The sequence below is a fragment of the Apus apus genome, chromosome 1, assembly GCF_020740795.1.
Source record: "Apus apus isolate bApuApu2 chromosome 1, bApuApu2.pri.cur, whole genome shotgun sequence".
Taxonomy (NCBI): Eukaryota; Metazoa; Chordata; class Aves; order Apodiformes; family Apodidae; genus Apus; species Apus apus.
Genome location: NC_067282.1, coordinates 121,411,556 through 121,434,012, shown reverse-complemented (window position 1 = coordinate 121,434,012; position 22,457 = coordinate 121,411,556). Strand labels below are relative to the sequence as shown.

Sequence of the window (22,457 nt, the reverse complement as noted above, 5' to 3'; positions counted from 1 at the left end):
ATGTAGCACTGACATGTAGAAAATTACTACTTACATGTCTAGCAAATTAAGTGTTTAAGCTGAATGTTAATTGTTACATGCTACTCTACTTGTTAATACTTAAATTCAGAACAGGTTTAAGTTGGGGAGTGGGAAGTGTCCATTCTCTTGAATGAAATTTTGACCTCAAAGAGATCTCTGACAATCAAAGGTTTTTCTTCTAGAGCATATTACCCCTGTAGTACTCTTGAACCAATCAGAAAGACTAATACAAAACCCACAAGGTATTGCTATAGCCTTTATAATATAAATACATAAATAAATCCAACTGGTCCCCAAGTGCTGAAAGACATTATTCTATGGCATACCCAGCTTAACAATTCAGGATCCAAGCAGAGTAAATTTCAGAGCCCATTGACAAAGTTTTATCTGTCAAAATCCACACCAAAATAAGACAGAAGTTCACATGTTGCATGACAGTTTAATTTTCATCCTTTACCTGAGGAATAGCTCTTGAGCAGCTTCTCCATGTGTATAACATGACTGCATATTCCTGACCTTCTTCTAGCATTTCATTCTGTAAAAAAGACACTCAATACAATTAGGCATTGTAATACAAAATTATTAAATCTGCTTGTCTTCCATCATTCCAGACCCTTGTCCAAACAAATCTATTTATCTTATCATACTGCATAGATACACACATATATTGCAAGCTGAATGACACACAGTACTGTATGTATGTAAAATAATATTACATGTAATTCATGGGCTCAGCTGGCATGTTACATGTATCAGAGCTGACTGGCTGTTGTTGTCCAGCCTGGCTAAATCCAACAGCTAAAAAATATTCCATTTATTCCCAGTCATTTGTTTTAGCACCTAACTTAATTCTGAGAGAATTCACATAATCATCTTCATACCACTTGACACTACAAATACCTATCGATCATCAATCAACAACTACAGCAATTATGCTTACCTAATGACAAAAACTATTACCTCCCCAGATCAGATTGATTTTTGTGTGTTCTTTCCTCCCAAAACCAAAGACACTGTTATCTATAAATATAAATAAAAATGACAATCTTGAGGGGGGAGGGTGGTGGGGTGGTGTTTGGTTATCTTTTCAAACTTGGGCACTGCAGGTGGAATGGTCAAGGATGAAAGAGTCAGCCCAAGCAAAGCAATATTCTTTTTTACATGTCAAAAGAGAGGTTCAACAACATCCAGACAATCAAAACAGGTTAAGGAGTTGTCAGATAATTTTAAAAGTAGATTGGTGTAAATCTATAAAATGTTCTATAGCATGTAATCAGATGCTTAATTTGCCCATTCCACCATTTGTGATTTGGCCTCTAGAATTACAAGACATATTATTCTGCATTTTCCAAGAGTGGCATGAAACAACACGTTCAGTACAGACCAGCATTTGTAGCCCACAAGTTCTCTTGTATCCCAAAGCAGCTACACCATCAGCAGAGATGGAGTTACTGGCGTGAAGTCTTACCTTCTATTGTGGAACTGTTAAAACCTTACACAAAAGCATGCGAACAAACCAGTAACGTACACACTCCTCAGTGAGGAAGCCAACAAAAACCCTCCACCACCACTAAAGTGACAGAGAAATAGTGGAAATCTAGGAGGATGGAAGGTAGTTTTTCACTCAAGGTACAGCAGTTAGCTGTCAATACAACTAACTCACCTCTGAATACTGGAAAAATGCAAGCAAAAATGAAATGAAAGCAGAAAGCTTCTGAGCAATATTGGTTGATCATAAAGACAGACAACTTAAAAATTATAAAGTACACAAGTGAAAGAAAAAAAAAAAAAGCCACACACTTTTTCATATTACTGCCTCCTGGAAGTGTTGTAGGTAACCTGGTTTCTGGTTTTCTGCAACAAGACATGTTCCTCTCTTTTTGTTCCCACTAATACAAAAGCATATATCTGAGCATCTACTTACCATGCTAGAATGGACTGTAGCTTGCTCAATGTATCTTGCAATGCCAGTGACAAATGCATTTCTGTCTTCAAAATTAGTGTTAAAGTTTGGCTGCAGAGAAAGCAAAATATAAATTAAATCTTTGGGAGGGGAAATAATTTTTATATTTATTGGAAATTTGCAAATACAATCACAATTTGTTTTTGGTTGGGTAGCTTTGTTTCGTTTTTTGAAAAGCATATACTCCTCTTTTTGTGAACCACAGTGGGAAACTGAAAAGCTTCTTCCTACAATGACAACATACCTGGTAAAGCAGAGATGATGGTGGGGGTTCAATACATGGTTGCTGATCTGGCAATGGTAATTCTTCCAAGAGATCCACATTGGACAAGGCATCCTCCAGTGTTACTTGAGCAGTCATTTTGCACCTGGTTAAAATATACATACATGTAGCTATGTATACACACATACATGTAACTTCTTTTGTGTTACTATATACACAGAAAGCCCATGAAGAGAGGGAACTACTTTTGTTGTGGAAAATGTGCAGTTTCCCTTCAGACATAGTGGAGGGAAAACAGTCAAACTGAAACTCAGTTGGTTTTAGTACATCAGTTTAAAAAAAATACTTTTAGGACTAACATCCTCCTCCTTACTGGGTTGAGAAATGTTTCTCTTCCCCCACTGCTGCACACTAGAAATACACCAAAAATAGAGGAAAGGATGATATCTAAAGCTCAGCTTTGAGTCGATTTATATTCAAAACCTTATGCAGATACTACTACCAGTCCATCTCGAGGAGACTCAGCTGTTAAAGGTGCCAGCAGTCTCCAGTGTCTCATGTCCTAAGACATCCAGATCTGCTTTGAGTAGTTAGTGATAGTGAGGCTCAAACCCCCTCGGGGTCATGGCAATCTCCATACACTCCAACTGCTGCCACTGCATGGGGTTTTGAACCAAGAACAGCAACAAGAAGAAGTTTTAGGAGAACACATGGGGCAGAACAACTCAATCATCCACTTTTGTATAATGACCTTCTCAGTGGATTATAAAATTCCTCATTTTTAAGATAACACCTCTAATCAAGCTGTCTTGTCTTCGACAGGGCTTTGCAAGTTATTTTCCCCCATTTACCAGAGCAAAACCATGCAACTACAGTGAAAGGAGAGGCTAAGCACTGCCCTTGGCTCTAGCCAGGAGGGCAGGAACACCAGAGGAGTGTCCATACCCTGGAGGAGCAGGGCCCTGCCTGGCATGTGCCACCCCCATGTGTTGCAATCCCCACAAGGAGGGGGAAACAAGGTCACCATGAGAGAGCCAGGACGGGCTGGTGATGTCACCACTCGCTGCACTTTTACTGGCCTGGCAGAAAAACCTCCTCACTTTCTCTCACCTAATTATGGTTCCCTGGGGAAAGCCCCACAGAAACAGCAGCTTTACCTCCAAGGAAGGGCTTCGCCAACAGAAAAAAAACAAACCAACAAACCAAAACCCAAGTAGCCAGAAGTGATTATCTATCTGCCTCAGAGACCAATCCTGTGTCTCAAGTCATCGCTGCAAAGCTCATGTACCACATACAGAGAGAGCTTGCCCACAACTTTAAACAACCACCACCAGAAAGGTCCTTTCCTTTCTGAAACCCAGCCCAAACCTTGCTTCAAGCATATCAGGTTTTATTTAAATAAACAAACAAACAAACACACCCATCTTGAGCAATTTGTGATCCCTGCTGAAAAACAAGGAAGGACTAGACAGGCAGGAGTGCTGGCTAGCAGACCTGTGCTGGGGCACTTGCCCAACACCTGCCTACACCCAGCTCAAGCTCCTTCACAAGAACCACAGTTATTCTCAAATTAGAGACAGGCAAAAACTACAATGTCCTCCCTTTGATCAATAAACAAATGCCAAAAAAATTCCACGTCTGGGCAAAAGTCCGGTGATGAGGTCAGACTTGCAACAGTTTTACCCTAGAGGAAACTGAAGGGAGTTGCCAAGGAGCCAGAGCATTTTAAATAAACAGCCTTTTAATTTTTGGCCCGAGTACCTGCAGCTCAACCATTCTCTTTCAAGCTTGAAACTTTTCCTCCTCTTAGCCTCTGTATCAAAGCAGAAACACACAGCTGTGTAGCTGCTCCAGGAAGTGCCAACAGAGGGACAGATGGGCCCACAGGTCTCTGCCCTGCTACCCTGCAGGACAGGGGATCCCCCACAAAGCACTGGCCCCAACAGGGGTGTGCTACAAAAAGCTACTCCACAAACCACAGCGAAAATCAGCTGCCTGTTCCACACCAAAAATTATTGCACCTGTCCACATAAAGGGGAGCTGTCATGGAGTTAAAGTAAAGTATCAACACCCTCTCCCCAAATCCACACATCAACCTCCTCTTCCTAAAACAGGGTCCGTTGATGCTAAGAAACTAAAGCTTCCTGTTGCTCTCTGGGGTTGTGAAAGAAATATAGGAAGGTGCTTTTTGCTAAGCCCTTCAGCATGATTTCCCAAAGACAGATCAGCATTTTTTGAATGGAGAAAACATCAGCCACTGGGGACAGAACGTTACAAAAGTCACTCACTGACAGCTCCACTTTGCAATTTTGCCAAAGGTACCCCTGTGCCTGCCGTTTCATCAGCCGAGTCCAACCCTCCCATTCAGCTTTTTACTCTGGTAACGAGCAATGCGAAAGAGGAAGCTGCTCCCTCCTGCCCAGTTTTGGCATGTTTGCAAAAATGATGAGGGCATGACTGGTGCTTCCTCTCTGCCCTCCGAAGAGCAAACAGTGGAGGTCTGACAACAGCAGTGGCAGGGGGACAGCCAAAGCTCAGCCACACTTATGCCACCTTAGCTGGGAGACAACATCCCACAGCCAGGTGACAGCACCGTAGGGTCCATGCCATCTCACCTCATGCAGAAGCCCTGAGACCACAACAGAAAAAGATCTTATTGAAGTTTCAGTTTATTTCCCCTCTCCTTTTTGCTGTTTTTGTTAAAAAAATCAGCTCCAGTTTTCAGAAAACTAGAATTCCCAAGTAACAGGATTTTATCGGTTTGCCTCCTTAAGAGTAACTTATTATGAGTTGTTACAGGTGAAATTACTGGGCAGGACAGCTAATATTTTAACATTTTGGCAGAAAACATATGAAACTTTAAAGACCTACTGAAAAAATTCAGAAGCTGCAGGCTGATTAGGAGTTTACCTAAATGAGAACAGATTAAAATGCTGTGGTCATACTGATAATTCCAGTTATACAAGTAAATTTACCCAAGCTGTGAGAATTACAATGCTGTTTTCAGCTTTGTACCTAGCTAAGATTTTCCAGGAAGGATTTTCTCAGGCAGAATACATGCGAGTATTACTTCTTTTTTCTTTTTGTTATCTTTGTATCATGACCCATCATTACATCAGTAAAGTCAAAATGTACTCCAAGAACACATTTTCCCGGACCTACACAACTTACTAAAACTCACTCATTATCTGACATCCTCCCTCCACAAGAGAGGATCACATAAGCCAGCATGCTGTTTTGCTAAATTTTGGTGTGTGATGAGCACATCCAGCTTTCTAAGTAGGAGACTGCAGTGTTTGTACCAATTCTCAGCTCCTTATTCTGGAATGCAAAACAAAAAAAAATCCGTCTCTAGCAGACAAGCTTCAGCCTTATAGTGCTAAGTCCCACTGTGTTCAAGGACCAGAGGTATCAACCACAGGGTTTTTAGGGGAACTTTGGATATGTTAGTGCAAGGCCACTAAATAGGTTAATTTTTTATTTTTTTTTTCATTTCTGAAAGAGATGAGCATTGGCTGGGTCTCCCCTGCTCAGAAGTGCTCGTGCTGCAGAGAAGCTCACTGAGCCACCTCCATCACATTTTGTCCACAAGAAAAACAAAACGAGAAAAGGCACCAGACCCTGAAGTCCCTTGAGCGTTGTTTCATTTTGATTAAACTTCAGAGCTGGCTTATTAGAATCATAAAATGTACTTGGTTAGAAGGGACCTCTAAAGGTCATCTAGTCCAACTCCCCTACACTAAGCAGTGGCACCTCCAACTACGCCAGATTGCCCAGAGCCTCATCAAGCCTGACCTTGAATGTGCCTCCAGGGATGGGGCCTCCACCACCTCTCTAGGCAACCTCTTCCACTGAAACATATTCCAATACAACATATTCCAAAGAGTTGCCAATCTTTTTTAGATGTCAGAATTCTGTCCTGCTGTTCACAGCCACACAACTGCGTGGTGTGCAGTGCCCCGCTCACAACAGTGCTCTGGTATCTAGAGGAGATGACTGTCAATCCTAATAAAGACAACGTTTTCTCATCTCCATCTTTACAGAGTAATACTGAAGTCCTTGCAAAAGATCTATATTCTTAATTCCAAGCATATCAGAAAACACCCACCATGTATTTCTCAGCCTTGCTCTTTAAAGCCTCCTGAGGCTTCATGCTACTCAGAAAAAAAAAATATCAACAAGAGCAAATTATGGGGAAAAGTCTTAGGGACAAAAAAATTAGAAAAGTTCCCAAAAGAAAGAATAAAAAAATCTAGGAGGTAAGGAAAGAGGAAACAGAGACTAGAGGGCATTAACTTGAGAATCACTGTGAGAGAGAGGACTGCTGTAAACTTATTCAGCTCTCAAGCTCAAAGTTAAAATACCCCAAAATTCTAGTGAGTTAGGTAGTTAACAAAAAACCCATAGCTTTTAATACTTCTTTCAGTGACAAGAGTTAAGCAGGTCAGATTATTTATAAAAGATCAAAAAGACAACTCATGAACTCAGTATATGAACAGCTAAAACAGGAAAATGATGCTTGATTATGGGAAATAGTTCTTAAATGTGCTCAGCAACAGCACACACAATTCAACAGATGTAACTTGTAGCTAGCAACCAAGTAAAAAAACAAAAACAAATGAACTTAGGTAACTGCAGGCTTCCTGAGACCCTGTTATAAATGCAGAAACTACCACTCAGTTCCTCATTAGCCACTGCCACAGCCGTTTGGCCAAGAAAAATGGCCTCTCATGGCCTAAAGAATCTATCCAACTGAGCTCTACAAAGACATCGATTCCCAACATAAAAAGTTCAACCTCAAATTACTGGGTTTGATAATATCTACTTACAGATGAAAAAAACAAACAAACAAGCCCTTCACCACAAAAATTATTAGATTAAATTCTATGACAAGATCAGGAGATGATGAGGAAGGTATTCATGTTAACACAAAACATTAAAAAAATATCTGAAAGGTATCCTGAAAACAGAAAAATAGTAAATTCAGCTCTCCAGTTAAAAAAAAAATAAATAAAGGTAGAGAGTATCAAGCTACAGAGAAAGCAACTTTTCTTCAGAAGACACTGCTTCAGATTCTCATGCCCTGGAAGGTAAACTTCCATGGAAAATCAAAGGGCTTAGCCTACAGCACAGCAAGGGAAAGATCTGTGGAGTGAGCAGGCAATGCCATGGAAAGGGAACCCTCCCAAGCACAGATCTTACACGTGGAGGCACAGCAGCCAACCTCACCTCCCAGGGCACTTGAGCTGATAATGTGAGCAAAGTCTCCTCTCATTTAGACAACAGCTCAGCTGCTTGTGGATCCCAATTTCCTTTTGTCATTAACCTCCAATTAAAAAAAAAATTAAAAATGCAAAAGATAATAACATCGGATCTGCACTCCTTTCAGCTTACCTTCAGCTGAACTACCAGAACGTTCCTAATTGTCTAACAGTAAAACAAGTGGTTTTGCTCAGATGGGTTCAGTCAGGATCCTCAAGCTGCTGTGGCATGAAGGCCTGCAGCAAGCTAATAGTGGCAGATAAAAAAAGAGATGGATTAAATTACTTCCCTCCCTTCATTCATCCCACTTTTTGGATGGACTCTGAAAATGGGTGTTGAAAAATGAGGCATGTTCCATCTGCTCCTGAATGAACCACCAGCTCTCTAGGCTGTCCCCGGGACAGCGACAGTAGAGCTAGACAGTAGACCTCCTGAGGTCCTATCCTCCTCAGAGCAGCCACCTACCACTGCAATCTCTTTTCACAGATCTCCTCCCTCCCTGCCTCAAATGGACACCACCAGTCTTGGCCAGGGAGGTGAGAAGAGCGAAACGGACAGAGAGTTGAGCCATGCTGAATCACAGAATCACCAAGGCTGGAAAAGACCTTTAAGATCATCAAGTCCAGCCTATGACCAACAGCACCACATCAGCCAGACCATGGCACTAAGTGCCACATCCAGCCTTTCCTTGAACACACCCAGGGATGGTGCCTCCACCACTTCCCTGGGCAGTCCATTCCAATGTCTGATCACCTCTCCGTGAGGAAGTGCTTCCTAATATCCAACCTAAACGTCACCTGGAGCAGCTTCAGGCTGTGCCCTCTTGTCTTGTCACTAGTTGCCTGGGAGAAGAGCCCAGCCCCCACCTGACTACAACCTCCCTTCAGGTAGTGGTAGAGAGTGATAAGGTCCCCCCTGAGTCTCCTCTTCTCCAGGCTGAACAACCCCAGCTCCCTCAGCCTGTCCCTATAAGACTTTCCCTCTAGTCCCTTCTCCAGCCTTGTTGCTCTCCTCTGGAGACCTGCTCCAGCACCTCAATATCCTTCTTGAAGTGAGGGACCCAGAAGTGGGCAAGAAGAGTCAGACAAGTAACAGCACTGGATAATCTTCCTCTGTAATTCGGGAAAAGCAACAGGGCACAGAGGGAAATGCAAGAGCCCAACTTCACACAGACAGTGCAAGTGATTTCCTGGAACAAAGTGTAAAACAAAGTCATAATTCAGATGCAAAAGAGAAGGCTGAGCACTGAAATTATCACAAACTCTTCATTTTTACAAGCCATAAAAGTCAGACCACAGGGACCCATTTACTTCACCATTCTTAGACACCAAAATCTTCAATACACATCTCAAAAAAAATAATTCAAAAAATTCAATAAATTCTCCAAAGGTTTTATTTTCAGTCATTTAACCACAAGCTCCAAGGAAACCTGACATTTAAAATAAGTGTGAATCCAAACAAAATGCAAATAGCTACACTGCAAACAGCCTGAAGCACTTCAGGAAAAACATACCCTGCGGCCGCCCTAAGTGGAAGTTCCCACTGCTGGAGAGGGAAGGTTGGGGCCCTCAGTGACAAAAGGCAGATCAGCAGTTCTGGGCTGCACACCATGCTTGGAGGTGGGATCAGCAAAGCCTGACCTACTCAAGCACAACTTCCTTCTCTATCTCCTCTGCAAGAGAAATTACCACAGTACATTCAGCAACATGGTAGGGCAATTGCACAAATGGGGCAAGAAGAGATGCTGCAGCTCCTGCAGCACAGAACAGGCTGCAGCTGCATCCACTACAATGTAAGCTCTTGAAACCAGCACACATCCAACACCAACGAAGCACATGCAAATATAAGCTTGGAATACAGCCCAAGAGAGCAGAGGTGTTTTGGGACATTCAGGGAACTGGTTTTGGTGAGACTGTGCTCTACATAATCCAAAAAGATCTCAAATACTGAAATTTTAAGTGGAAAAAAATATTCCCTACCCAAAAAATTGAGAAGGATCAAGCCAAAGAGTGAGATAATTAAGGTGGAGTTTAAACTACTAACAAAAAACTGCTGGATTAGAATATTTTATGACTTTGCAGATGAGAACACTGTTTCATTTGACTGAAAACAAATGTTGGGAAGGGATGCCCTGTGCCTTTTTGCAGTCCACTGGACACATTTTTTCATTTTGCTTTCAAATAGATTCATTTCATCTCTAAGTGTTTGTACATGTTCCCAGGCTCAAAACAAGACAAAAAGGAAGCCTGTTTGCCCTTTAAACAGCATTTCCTTTGACATTGCCTCTCTTCTTTCCCAAGTCTTTTCAAAAGCACCTCTGAATCTTAAATTAAAACAAAATCTCAAGCCTAGAATGGATACCAAATATTACAATTGCCACGCAAACCATTAATTAAGCATCCACATGAGTTGTTTCACCTTTTTAAAACAGGCATAAATAAATAAAGCAAAGCTTACCCTGCTTTACAGGACAGAATACCGTGATGAAAATCAGGAAACTTCTATGTACAACAGTTAAACAGGAAGAAGAGAAGCACATCCGCCAAAAAGGAGAAACAAAGGCATTCCACAGTCCATGCATAGAAGGAGAGAAATTAAAATAGACATGAATTTTAAAAGTCGACTGAATGGCCCGCTGAACTGGAATCTGTGGGACCAATCTCAGTGAACTCCACAGGAGCTAATGACAACGTTCCCACAGGAATAGCCTTGGACTACAGAGCAGCAGAAGTTTTAACCCTCCCCTATAGCAAGACAACATTTTCAGGTTTCTTCTTTTTCTTGTATCATTCTTCTATGTTACTGGCTTGCAGAAAACAAATTAAAGCATTTCTATATTAAGAAAATGTTATCCACTATTCAATTTATTCAAAATGTATTCAATACTCAAGCTAGACTCTAAGACACTGACCACAAATGCCCTTGTGAAAGCTAGAGCTAACAAAAGGAACAGATTTTCTCTTCCAAACACTGCACAGTGAATACTTCTCTTTCAAAACCTCCAGGATCTCTCAAAAATTCCCTTTTAGTTCTATTTTAATTAAACTTCAAAAGCCTCAGCTGTTCAACTGCATACCTACCAACTCGGACTGAGTAGAAAACATTTTAACAGACTGATAACTGAAGTGCTTGAGGACAGCAATACACTGGATCTCCTCCCTTTGAATACTCCTTTTCAGTGCTCTGGATGGCACAATCTGCCTTTTTGCCAAGGGGATCAGCATGAGATGTTCCTTTTGGGACTGGAGCTCCTCCTCGTTCCTAAGCAACAGATTTGCATAAGCTGAAGGAGCAAAGAAAAATGCTTTTCACATCACTTACTGGCCTGCCTGATTAAAGTAAAAGACAGGAGAAAGCAAACAGCAGCTGACAGTTCTTTGTACAACAGATTTGACAAACTGTTAAGCTTTCAAAAATACATCTGTGATGGGAATAAAAAAGGCTCAATAGGTGCAAAAGGGAAAACAAAAATTCTGGCACTGAATTATCCCATCTCAGCACCACAGCCAAGTCCCAGAAGAATGGCCACATGATGGAAACAATTAACTTATTATTAGGCTCCTACAGGGCAGTGTGGCTCACATTAACTGCCTTGCCCTGCTGTTGGAGGGGTGCAGGGGAGGAAGCAGCTTTCCAAGAGCAGACAGATTTGGAGGAAAACATACTGCTGGAGCATAGAATTATTTTTTTTTTGGTAATTATTCTTTTTAGAAAAACTCAGCTTCCCAAACTAAAAGCACTTCATGTGTTCAGTCACGTGTGAATTTTTCAGGCAACTTTCTCAATTAAGGTAGCCTACACTGCTACCAGTTCAGCTCCTGTGCTCTGCAGGGAAACATAAGGACAAGCAATTCCTGTCTACGAAAACAATACCTGTGCTATGCCTGTGCAACCAAGGTTCCAGTGCTCAGTGATATACCAGTCTTATCACCTCAAAAACCCAATTCTGGGCAGTATTGGGCACTTCAGTAACCAACGGCAAGCTAAACATCAGGCTTTCATGACTCAGTGCTCTTCCTCCCACAAAATAATCAAGGTCAGGAGGACACCACTGCTAACAATGCTGTCATTCAGCTGAAACGGCTCACAGATACACTGACCACCAGCACTCAGATGACCATTGGTCACACTTGTCAAGTAACTATAGGCATTTCCTTCCAGTGCCCTGGATGAATTCAAGCACATTTCCAACGACAGGTTCTGGACAGGAACTCAAAGGCTCTTTGGACAAAGCTTACATCAAGACTGGTGAGCCATAGCAGGACAGAATCACCATCCTTGATGCCTGCCACCAGGTGCAGGTCTACTAGCTACTAACTCTCAAAGCATCAGAAAGAAACCTCTACCACAATTAGAAAACATGGTGTAATCCCAGCACTCCTGTATCATAGCATGAGGCTGGAGTCTCTGTATTCTTGATAGTAAATCAGCACAAGAGTGGATTTATCTTTTCCTGCTGTGCTAGCAGTAGCACATGGACCAGCACATACTAATTCAACAGGAATGACTTGCAGTGGACAGTACAACAAGTAATCACTAAGTACTTTGATGAGCAGCCTGGCTTGTACTATGCATCTTCTGTACCCTTCCAAATCTTGAAGCTTTGGAAGAGAGATGCAATTTCTTGATGATAAAATGTAGGGCCAAATGTTATCCCCAGGAAGGAATCTCAATACTGTGATGCACACACTTCAAAAATGTGAAACTGATTCTGCACATTCTCACTCATTTTATTTGGGAATCCATTACAATGATACAGGAGAAGGCTAACCCTGCAAGCTTGCTCAAAAGGCACCCCACACATGAGAACACAGAGGGACAGCCTGTCACTGCAGCTTGGTCTGAAGGACACAACCCCCTCTGCAACAACACTTGTGCTACAAGAATTCACAGGAGGCTTTTGCTTGGCTTGTTTTAGCTGTGTACCTAACACTTAAGCCCAAGACATAAGCCACGAACATAAAATAAAATCTGCTTGGCTGAGGGGTCTCATATTGATTACTAACTCATTCTTGCAGAGCTGAGTTAATATTTCGAGTGAACACGGAAAAAAATGTATTAATCCTACACTTAGGTACATATTAAAAACTCTTCTGCAATATTTGGCTTCTCTTCAGACTAGAGTCAATGATTGTCTCATTCTAGGCTAGGCATGGCGAGGTCTGTTTTGCTACACTTATTTGTCTCACCCTTTTAACACTCCCCCCAATGCTACATATCTGAGATGCATCAACTGCAACTTCCATTTTGCTTACAGTTTGGGTTTTTTATTGTGCCTTAACTAATTTCCTCCCCTTCCCTTTTCCACGTTCTGTTCCTTTCACCCAGTTCACTCCTTCCCTCCCCTGTTGTTTCACCTTCTTGTTTTGCTGCTTTTGCCATTTTGCTGTGCTGCTATCCCCTGCAGCTGTCCTCCAAGCACATTTCTTCCATACTTCTGCTTCTGATTCTTCCTGCTGCTGCATGGGTGTGTTAGGAATACTGCACAGCAGCACTTTGGGCAAGGCTAAAGTTTAGCACAGAGGCTAAGCACTGAAGCACAGCACTTATGGCATGTTCAGCAGTTGTGAAAAGCTCTCTCATTTCTTAGCAAAGAGAAGATGCCCAGTGTGAGGGTTCTGCAAATAACAAGGAAGGAAGCAGCAAGAGCAATAACCACCCCAGAAAGAAAAGAACATGTGCACACGGAGCTAGCCTGGCATTGCTGAGACACAGCCGTGTTCATCCTGCAGAAGGACCACCCTCACATATTGCTCGTGTTCATGCCTATTCAACAGGGGTTTGGTTGGTTGTCTTTCGTATTCGGCATGGAGGGACTGCTGTTACTCCAACCAAAAAGGGCACACCTGCATGCTTCTGCTGAAAGGAGCAGTGGGTGGTGAGCTGAGCACCAGCCTGTTACATTACAGGTGAGGGAGGTGAGCCCCAGAGATTGAAAGTCACAAATCTGGAGTCTTCAGATTTCAATCTAAGCAATAAGGCAACCCCTCAGCCTTAGAGAAACTGTTTATTTAAGTATGTGAGTTTTTGAACTGTACTTTCATTTCACAAGACTGGAGAAAAATAAAGAAGAAAACGTTGCTTTTTCAGGGGAGAGGGACGATTGCTCTCTTCCTGAGCCCATTTCCAGGTGTGGTTGCTCCAAGGTCAGTCTTATCCCTTCTCAGTGGAGGTGGCCCAGCAACAGCCCGTGCCGGTGGGGAGGCACAGGCCACAGCAGCACAGGTGGCAGCTGCCCAGGTAGGGGCAGCCCCCCACGTCTCCTTTCCACAGGGCCTCTGCATTATGCACCCAGCTCCATCTCAGAGCACATCCCCCTGGAATGACATGACAGGTGTTCATTATACCCAGCACGCTTTTTCAACGCAAACCTGCAGAGGAACCTGCAGGGTTTGGCACTGCATTATTTTAAAGCTTAAAAAGTGAAAAAAAGGCTTCAATAAAAATGACTCCTTAAGAGAGAGGCTGTGGACTGACATTCCTCCTTCCCACTGCTCCTCCTTCCTTCTAGCTGAAAGTATTTACTACAAGCAGCAGCACAATTTCCTCAGCTGTCACTGAAGAAAAAACAAACAAAAAAACCCCAACAAAAACGCATGCTCCTTTATCTGAAAAATAAGCTGGAAGACATTTTAGGCAAACTGATACTATTCATCCTTAAAAGTACCTTTTGTATCTAATATCCAATACTGTACAAAAGCAACATTCAATTTTGCAAAATCATAGTATCTGGAAAAAAAAAACAACAGGCTTCAGAAGCTGTTAAAAAATGTAGAATCACATGCATTTCAGGGAGGGGAAGAACCAGAGAAGTTTCATTTTAATAGTCCTTTTTAAAAATTAAGGAACTACTAGAGGACAGGGTGCAGGAGAGAACAGAAATTAGCAACTAACTTTTAGTATCTTGAGCTTTCTTTTTCCCCTAAATGAGCTCATAATCTCTAACATTTTATACTTTCATTTTTATACAATACATGAAAATATGCAGTTTCAGTGAAAATTCATCCAAAGCTCTTCTTCTGGTATCACCTGATAAGCATCAACATAATCCTAAGCAATGTGTCATGACACTTCACCTAAACTTAACATTCAGAACGCATAATCTGGTGTACTTTCTTTAATGTGTCAATGAATTCACTTAAAGTAATCAGAGCTATACTGAAAAATTACTATAAATCAAGCTCAGGTCTGCAACATTTTTATTTCCCACCACCAAAGTGTTCATGTCCCTATCAGAACTAAAGTATTTTAAAGTGACAACACAGCATCACCATATTTCTTATACAGACATCAGAAACATCTCTTGTGTACTCCTAGTGCATAAAGCTAAGCATGTCTGAAAGCTCCTTGTACCATTTACAGAGCTGGAATTACCACTCAGAGACTCCAACTCCTGAGACTCATGTCCTAACATAAAACCACAGTACTGGTTTTGCAATCTGAGGATTTGTTTCTATAAACAAAAACAAAGTTTAATTTTTTCTTTTACTGAATACTGTGTTCATTCACAAGAACAGTATTGAGACTCAACCCTGGTAATAATTTGTAGAGATTGTCATGTAAAAAGCATAAGTCTACATGCTGTTAGAAGTTTTAATATGCCTTTTGGTGGAGGGAGGGGAGGGGGAATGGCATTTTTTGCTCCAAATGAGTAATTCTTGGTTTTAAAAAGTTGCTTGGTCATTCATTCTACCTCCTGAGAAAAATTCTGAAAAGCAGACCTGCAGAAACCAGCCCTGTGAGAGGCTTGCTGGGAGTTATCCTATTATATTGAGAAAATCTCCCAATATCTGGCCCAATCATTGAGAAATCATGTCATTCCACTCCACAAGTAACTGCTTTGTAAACTAGGAACACTCTCATGAACCAGGGGAAGGGGGGCACCACAGCCTGCTGCCCTGGTGTTTACTTCTAATGAATGAAAGAAAGAACAGAAGCATCAGTTCCTCACTTGTTACCTGACTCCCTGAAATGTGAAACAATTTTGTTAGCAGCTAGAACCTCTCCTCTTGTGGAGAACATCCATTTTAAGACGTGTCTATGCCAGGGCACCTGCCCCAGCAACATACACACAACCACCCAACTGAAGGACCACCCTGATCACCTTTACTTCTCTGGTTATTGAGAAGAGTTGAACGGGGACCTTGCAGCCTGGCTTGGAGGGTTGCAGAGACACATCTGGCAGACCACAGATAGGTAAGTCCCACACAGGGAGTGCCCAGCAAACAGTTCATCTAGCTACAAAGGGATTTCCAACCCGAGAGCCCTCCCTGAGCTCAGGTCCTCACAAGGCCTTAAGACTGATGCCCCAGTGGGGTCCCTGCCAGCAGGAGCAGAGGTCTGGCAGAATGAAACAGTGACAGAGGTGAGGAAGGCATGTGGCAGCCAGGCTACCCCCAGCTGTCCCTGGGATCAGGGACCACCACCTCACAGACAGGAAGGCCTGGAGACCTGGGCTTCCTCCCCAGAATCCCCAGCCAGATCTGCTCTCAGCTCTGCTGCACACAACCACTGCTCCCACAATGGTCTTTCTCAAGGGCTACATGCAGCTATAAATTCACTTGCTATCCTGCTGAGAATCAGCCTGAGGTGAGGGGAGTTTCCCCAAAGGTGGCAAGTGCCTGACAATTATTTGTGCCAGACCCACCTTTACCACAACCCTGCTTTTTACAGTCAGAAGACCAAGACTTCCACTTTTCCCAAAAAACACGGAACCATTTGAAGACAGGATCTTCTCCACAACACAAACATTTATGAATGCACATATATTTACAGATGTAATAAAGGAAGAGAACAAACAGTACATAATGACACAGAGAAAATCTTGGAAGCTGCATAAATAAAAAAAAAGGTTCAGGGTTTTTTTGTGGGTGTGTTCACAAGGGAGAAGGAGCTGTTTAAAAGACGAGTTACTATATTTTTGGTGCCAAGAGACAAAAAGATTATCTGCTACTTTGCACCCTCTGCCTTCCTGTGGCAAGTCTCATCCACACATCATACCCTAATTTTACCACTAGAAAGGCAGGTGGTGTGGATTAATGGAATTATGCTTAAACCAAACAAATCAATACACACTCTCAGTTATCAGCATTACACAGCAAAGTGCACCCCTGAGCCTTAGAAGCATCAGCTTCTAAGGGCAGATGTATAGTAAAGCAGAATCCTAAACTGATGTCCATAGCTTGAAATACAAGTACCATTACTAAGTGCTTAGCAAATTTTTATGAAATATGACCGTATGCCTACAATTCTGAAATGTTCTTCTTTCACGTTTGTGTCAAAGCTGCACACATACACAACAAAAAAAAGAGACAAATATAGGAGGCTTTCATTTCTTATGTACTCTTATAACAATGTAGCCAAAAACTATCAAAATGCCCTGCAAGAATAAGGTCGGAGGAGGCCACCTGTTACAAAGTATACGTTCAAAACATCAGTAGTTTCCTCATCTGTTCTATTTACCACTCCCTCTCTGCATGATCCAAGGGAAGTACGTCCAAAGGGAAGCCAGGGGCTGTTTAAATAAATAGACCACATTCCCAAGTGCATGGGTGGATCCACCCCAGCCGCTTCACTGGCCATTCTCGCTTGGTTTGTGTCGAGCTCCTGCAGCATCCCTAGATAAACAAGCACTTGACTTGGTTCAAGAATAATTCCCTATTAAATCGGGGCTTTCCATAGTAACTACAGCTATTTAAAAATAAACAATAAACATTCAGAAACTCACACTATCACTGTCTCAAGAAAAGCTAAGTCGATCGTATGGCTGGCTTCTGACGCATGAGGGTATAACACGCCACCCAACATTAGTGTTTATTTCACTTGTTGGTACAGCAAAGGAACCACTTGAAGAACTTGCCTCGAGAAGGCTGAGCAACAACTGTAAAGTGTGCACTGGATGTGCACATAAGTATGTGCAGAAATTATACTAAAATTAATTCTCTCTTGGATAGCACTGCAAGCAATTCTAGCAGCTTTCAGGCCAAAGTATGAACAAAACCAAATCCCAAGAAAAGGAGCTCTGTGGGGCCCTTTTGAAGCTTCTACCTCAGCCTGAATACCTTGGAAATCTTTGAGAAACAAAATAGGAAATAAAAATTGGATTATTCTGAGACAAGTTACGACAAGATTGTGAAATCTGCCCTCAGGAACAAGGCAGCTTCCAAGGCACCTTTCCTGCAGAACTAATACATAAAGCACTAAGGAAAAGTTAAGGACTCTATCAGACAAACTTCTAACATAAAATACATAGCTAGAGTAGATAACTGTTAATTATTTAATTAAGCTTTCAAGTCTGTGTAATGGGTCAAGAGAATTTGTGGGTTCAAGCCCAGAGGCATATTTCCACCTAAGGCAAACAGAAGAAGCAAGAACCTTGTTAATGAATGCTTTGAATATTGCATATACATCACTGAACGACTACCAGCTTTTGTAAATCACACATTCAGGAGTTAAAAACTGAAAAACCTGGGTTGTTTGTGGAACATTCCCTTTCTTATAGGGATTTTTTTAAAAATTTATTTTTTAATTTATTTTTTTAAATAACTTAAGTTCACCTCCATTTAGGTTGAAATATTGTGAGACCTGTTAAGTGTGAAGTTTTAAGTTAACACTGCTGAACACATCTCAAACACTACTCCACTCTCCTCATCAGGACCCTAACAGGAATTGACCAAACCCAAGGTCTGTAAACAAGACACACAAAGTCTTACTCATCTTCAGCAGGCTAGTTTGAGGGAGGAAGGGGTGGGGGGGGGGGGGGGGGGAGGTTGTGTGGTTTATTTTCCTAAGACTTTGAGAAGCTTATTATCTAGATAAATAAGGTGTGGCAATCCAAAAAAACACAGAGTCCAACTGAGATATTCCATTGTCCTTTAAAAAAAAAACAAACAAAAAAAATAAAATGAAATCCAACCTACTGCAGAGTAAGGGCACTGTACATGGCATGTTTCTTAGAGAGCAAGCTGAGCAAGCCTTGACAACACTGGCACTAAGCCTTCCTGCTGTACCCCAACGCTGTACAGGCTGCTTCCGAATTCCTCCTCCTCCTTCCTGGCAGTCCCAGAGACACTGGCTGCCTACACCAGCCAGACTTCACAGACCAGTCGTCTGGGAACGCTTCAAGAGCCTTTTACATTAAATCAGGAGGAGCTCCCGTGTTCAAAAAGCCAACAAGAGTTTTTAAAAGGTAAAAATTACCTAGATAAAGCTAAGAATCAAAACACTGAAGGACTCACAATGTATTTTCAAGCATTTAGCTCAGAGATACTCAGTCTGAGCATACAAGTTTGTTCAAGTGCAATTAATATAAACATAATCCAGACATTATGGTATCATTAGAAGTTCCACTTTGAAAAACATGCTAACCAGCCACACTGAGCGTGTACCTGTTCAGTAGGTTTACTGTAATAAAGTTATGGCAAATAAGTAACTGGAATGCAATAAGGACTGGAGTCACTCATTAGCCTAAGCTTTCCTTTTCCCACAGTTTATAGCAAAGCACAGCACGACCTTTAATTAAGCAGAAATTTCTCCAGACAGCTTTCCTCCCCCTCTAATGTGCACTTCCAGCCACCACTTCAGGCAGGCTGGCTACATCCCACAAAGACAACTTCCTCCTAACAGCCTCCCCGGCGCAAACAGCCATTTCCATGTCTCAGTGTTACTCAAACCCGTCACCAAACAGCACAGGAATAAAAATCAAAGCAATGAGAGCCTCCTGGAAGGCAAAGACGGTCAGCAGCGCTGCCGGGGAACTAGAGGAATACTCACACGGATGAGGTACGTGTCTGTCCTCGTCTCGACAGGCAGGGCAGGGATGGGGTGCCAGACCATCCACTCGGGGTGTTTACTACTTACACTGCTGCTCTCAACACAGCAGAGTGATTTTGACTGGATAAAACTAAACTCGCCCGAGACAAAAAGTTACTCTGTGTCCTGAAGACAGACACTAGATCACCTCCTTCCTCTTTAACAAATAAAAAAAAAAAAACAAAACAAAACACGGGACAAACTCGCACGGCTCTTTTTCCCTTTCCTCAGCCTTCCCACCCGACCCGAGAAGCAGAACTCCCAGAACGCGTCGCACACGGGCGCAGAGAGGACGACTCAAGACTCCGCAGATAGACGAGGAGGGAGCAAAACACGAAGGAGACGAAGGCTGTGTTTTACGTGACCACCGCCGGGGCTGCCTCCCCCGCCCGCTGCCGCCCTCCCAGGCCCGGGCCGCCCCTTCCCCGCAGCCCGGGCAGGCCCCGCCGCTCCGCGGGAGCGCCGAACGCCGGGCGGGGGGTAACACGGCAGCCTGCCGGGCTGGCGGCCCCCGGGCCTCCGGACACAGCGTCTGCCAGGCGGGGCAAGGGGGTGAAGCCGCACCCGTGGCGGCGGAGCGGCCGCAGGGCCAGCCCCCCAGCCCGCTCCCGGGCCCGCCGGAGCGCTGCTCACCCGCTCCCCGGCACCGGCGGGAAGGGCCGGGGCTGTCGGCCGCTCTCCTCCTCGGCCCGGCCGCCGTCGAGGGTCGGATCGGGTCGGGTCTGGCCGGCGGCTCCGCTCCTGGGCCGCGGCTGGCGGGGAGTTTCCTGTCTGAGTCACTTCAACCGGGAGCTGCGCAGGGAAACACCCTTCCTGCCGCTCCAGCTCCTCCTCCTCTTCCCGCCTCATCCCGAACCTGCCGCCCCTCGGGGCTCCGGCTCCTCCTCCTCCTCCTCCTGCCGGCCGGCCGGGAGCCGGCCCGGGGCTGCCGCCGGAGCTGCTCGCTCGGCCGGCCTGCCCGCCGGTAGCCTCGGCTGCTGCTCTGCTCTGCTCTCAGCGACAGCCACCTTTCCCGTGCCTCCTACGCCGGGAAATCGGTGCGGCAGAAGAGAAACCTCCGTGTCGGGCCGCCGCGCCCCCGCCCGCCTCGTTATGCGCGGAGCGGAGACCGTCGGGTGCTGCAGAAACGCCGGAGCAGGGTCTGGATGCCCCAGCCCGAGCAGGGTCTGGATGCCCCAGCTCCGCCCCGGGAGCCCCGCGCAGGGAGCCCCGCGACCGGCATTAGCGCCCTACCGCTTCCCGGTGCCGGCAGGACGGCGAGGGAGGCAGCGCAGCGCCAAGGAGGAGGCAGCCCCACCTTGGAGAGGCGCGGGAAACCCGGTAACAGGTCCTCTAGAGGGTGGCCATGTCGTCTGCGTCCTGCCCGAGAGGCCACGCTTCATCCAAACACAGGAAAAAAAAGCCAAGAGTCTCTCTTTCCCAGCGGCTGCCGGCCACCTCCCTCTTTCATATTTTTTCTGTCGAACGCGAAGTACATGTATACGCTTGTTAATTTAATTTCTCTTACCTTTTTCATATGGTGTTCTCCCACTTCAAGTTCCCTTTTTACTTCCCCATCTAGCGAACTCGATGCTGCACCAAACTGCCAGCTCTTTGGCCCTCGAGTTCGTCAAGGCTGCTCTTTCCACCCGCTCTTTTGTGGCAGGCAGAATCCATACACCCACTCTATGTAGGGGCAACAGTCAGCTGAGAGCGCGGGAACGTCCAAACAAATTTTCCTCAAAGCCTATTTGCTTGTGTTTGGCTGCTCCAAGTTGCATCCAACATTTTATTTACTCTTGAAAACCCTCTCTAATCGTCAGCAAACTACATGGTATTGGGCTCCCTTTTCAATAGCTGTTAGTGGGACACTGTGCTATTACTGGTTTTTGTGCTGAGAACACAGTAATTAGTGCTTCACTTCATCTATTGTTTTTTTTCCAAACAAGCTTCCACTCTATTAAGTTTCCTTAAAAAGCTTTTTTGTAATAGCATCTAAAAAAAAAAAAAAAAAAAAAAAAAAAGGCTTTGGAAAGTGAGGATAAGTTGCTAAAGCCTCTAATTCTCATTATTTCAGGTACTCTAATCCAATTATTCCACCCATTCCATATCATCAAGAATTCCCACAGTTTGTGGAGAAATTACGCATCCTTTCAAAACGTTATTGTTACCATTTCAATACATCACAGACATCTTCACAGTCATATTTTCCCAGTGCTGCTGCAATATAGTCTTTTCTATGAAACAATTATTTTCTGGGATGCTGCTGCTTATTCTCTTCTGAATGTACATTTTCATTAGTATTTGCAGTACCTACATCAAATGAAGGAATGTCAGCCATCACAGCACCCCATCACCCTAGCTTCTAAAACCAGCTCACTGGAAAGTGTAAAACACAACCAGTGCTGGATGCTTCAGTTTCTAAAATGACAGCTGATCCTGTTCTGCCCAATCCATTTTGTGCCCTTTCCCACAAACCCTGTTTGGGACAACAAGCTCGCTGAGGCAGTGAATAACTCACCTTTGTAAGGCAGGATTGGCTTTGTTTCCTCATCCTGGGTGAGGGTAAATTCAGAACATCCTTGTCTTCATGCAGCTGCTTGGTGCCCCACCAGCAGCGAGACCTCTGCCACCAAGTCACAGTGGAGCAGCAAGCAGGGAACTTGCTCAAAGCAAAGCCAAAAGCTCCCAGCAAGAGCTGAGCAGCAGTAGCATGTGTCCCTAGACAGGTAGCACTTGGTAGTTGTCCCATGAGAGACAGCCACTGCAGCTCCTGCACCTGCCAAAAGCCACCCGCTGCCAGGAGCAGCTGCTTTGCATGAAAGGAAGAGGCTGCCAGCTGGCACCATGCTGTCCTGGCAGGAACACATTGTCCTAAGGATTGGCTGGAGCCCCAGGCCTTGGTGAGCTCCTTCTGGAGTCACTGAGAGAGGACCAAGGAGCTACTTCCCCACTGCTGGAGCTATCTGCTCTTTGGCAACATTCCTATGCATGAGTTTACAGCTACCCGGAAGGTCAGATTAAAAAAAACCTGGTGATAATCGATGATAACATGCAACTAATCAAGATTTATGCTGCTTTTCTATTACCTGATATTGGAATGAGAGGACAATCCCATTTTACCATCAATGTCAATGATGTCAATGTTCTCATGTAAAATGAGGCATATTTATCAAAACTACTTTTAAGGAATCCACA

At 43.9% G+C, this 22,457-nt stretch overlaps 1 protein-coding gene across 5 annotated transcripts in view; it reads right to left on the bottom strand.

Annotated features, from left to right (window-relative positions):
- The window catches only part of CYFIP1 (cytoplasmic FMR1 interacting protein 1), an 85,308-nt gene extending 63,413 nt beyond the window's left edge, over window positions 1-21,895 (bottom strand). The window contains exons 1-4 of one of the 5 annotated variants that reach the window (XM_051608601.1): window positions 21,781-21,895; window positions 2,229-2,352; window positions 1,946-2,035; window positions 479-556 (exon numbers count right to left, since the gene is read on the bottom strand). In XM_051608601.1, the coding sequence (XP_051464561.1) occupies window positions 479-556; window positions 1,946-2,035; window positions 2,229-2,345 (285 nt within the window). In that variant the 5' untranslated portion in view covers window positions 2,346-2,352; window positions 21,781-21,895. Of the gene's footprint in view, window positions 1-478; window positions 557-1,945; window positions 2,036-2,228; window positions 2,353-9,926; window positions 9,966-19,913; window positions 20,051-20,787; window positions 20,836-21,780 lie in introns of those variants that run through there. The other 4 variants (XM_051608602.1, XM_051608605.1, XM_051608603.1 and 1 more) reach the window with 4 other exon arrangements.
- Between the last annotated feature and the right edge of the window lie 562 nt (window positions 21,896-22,457).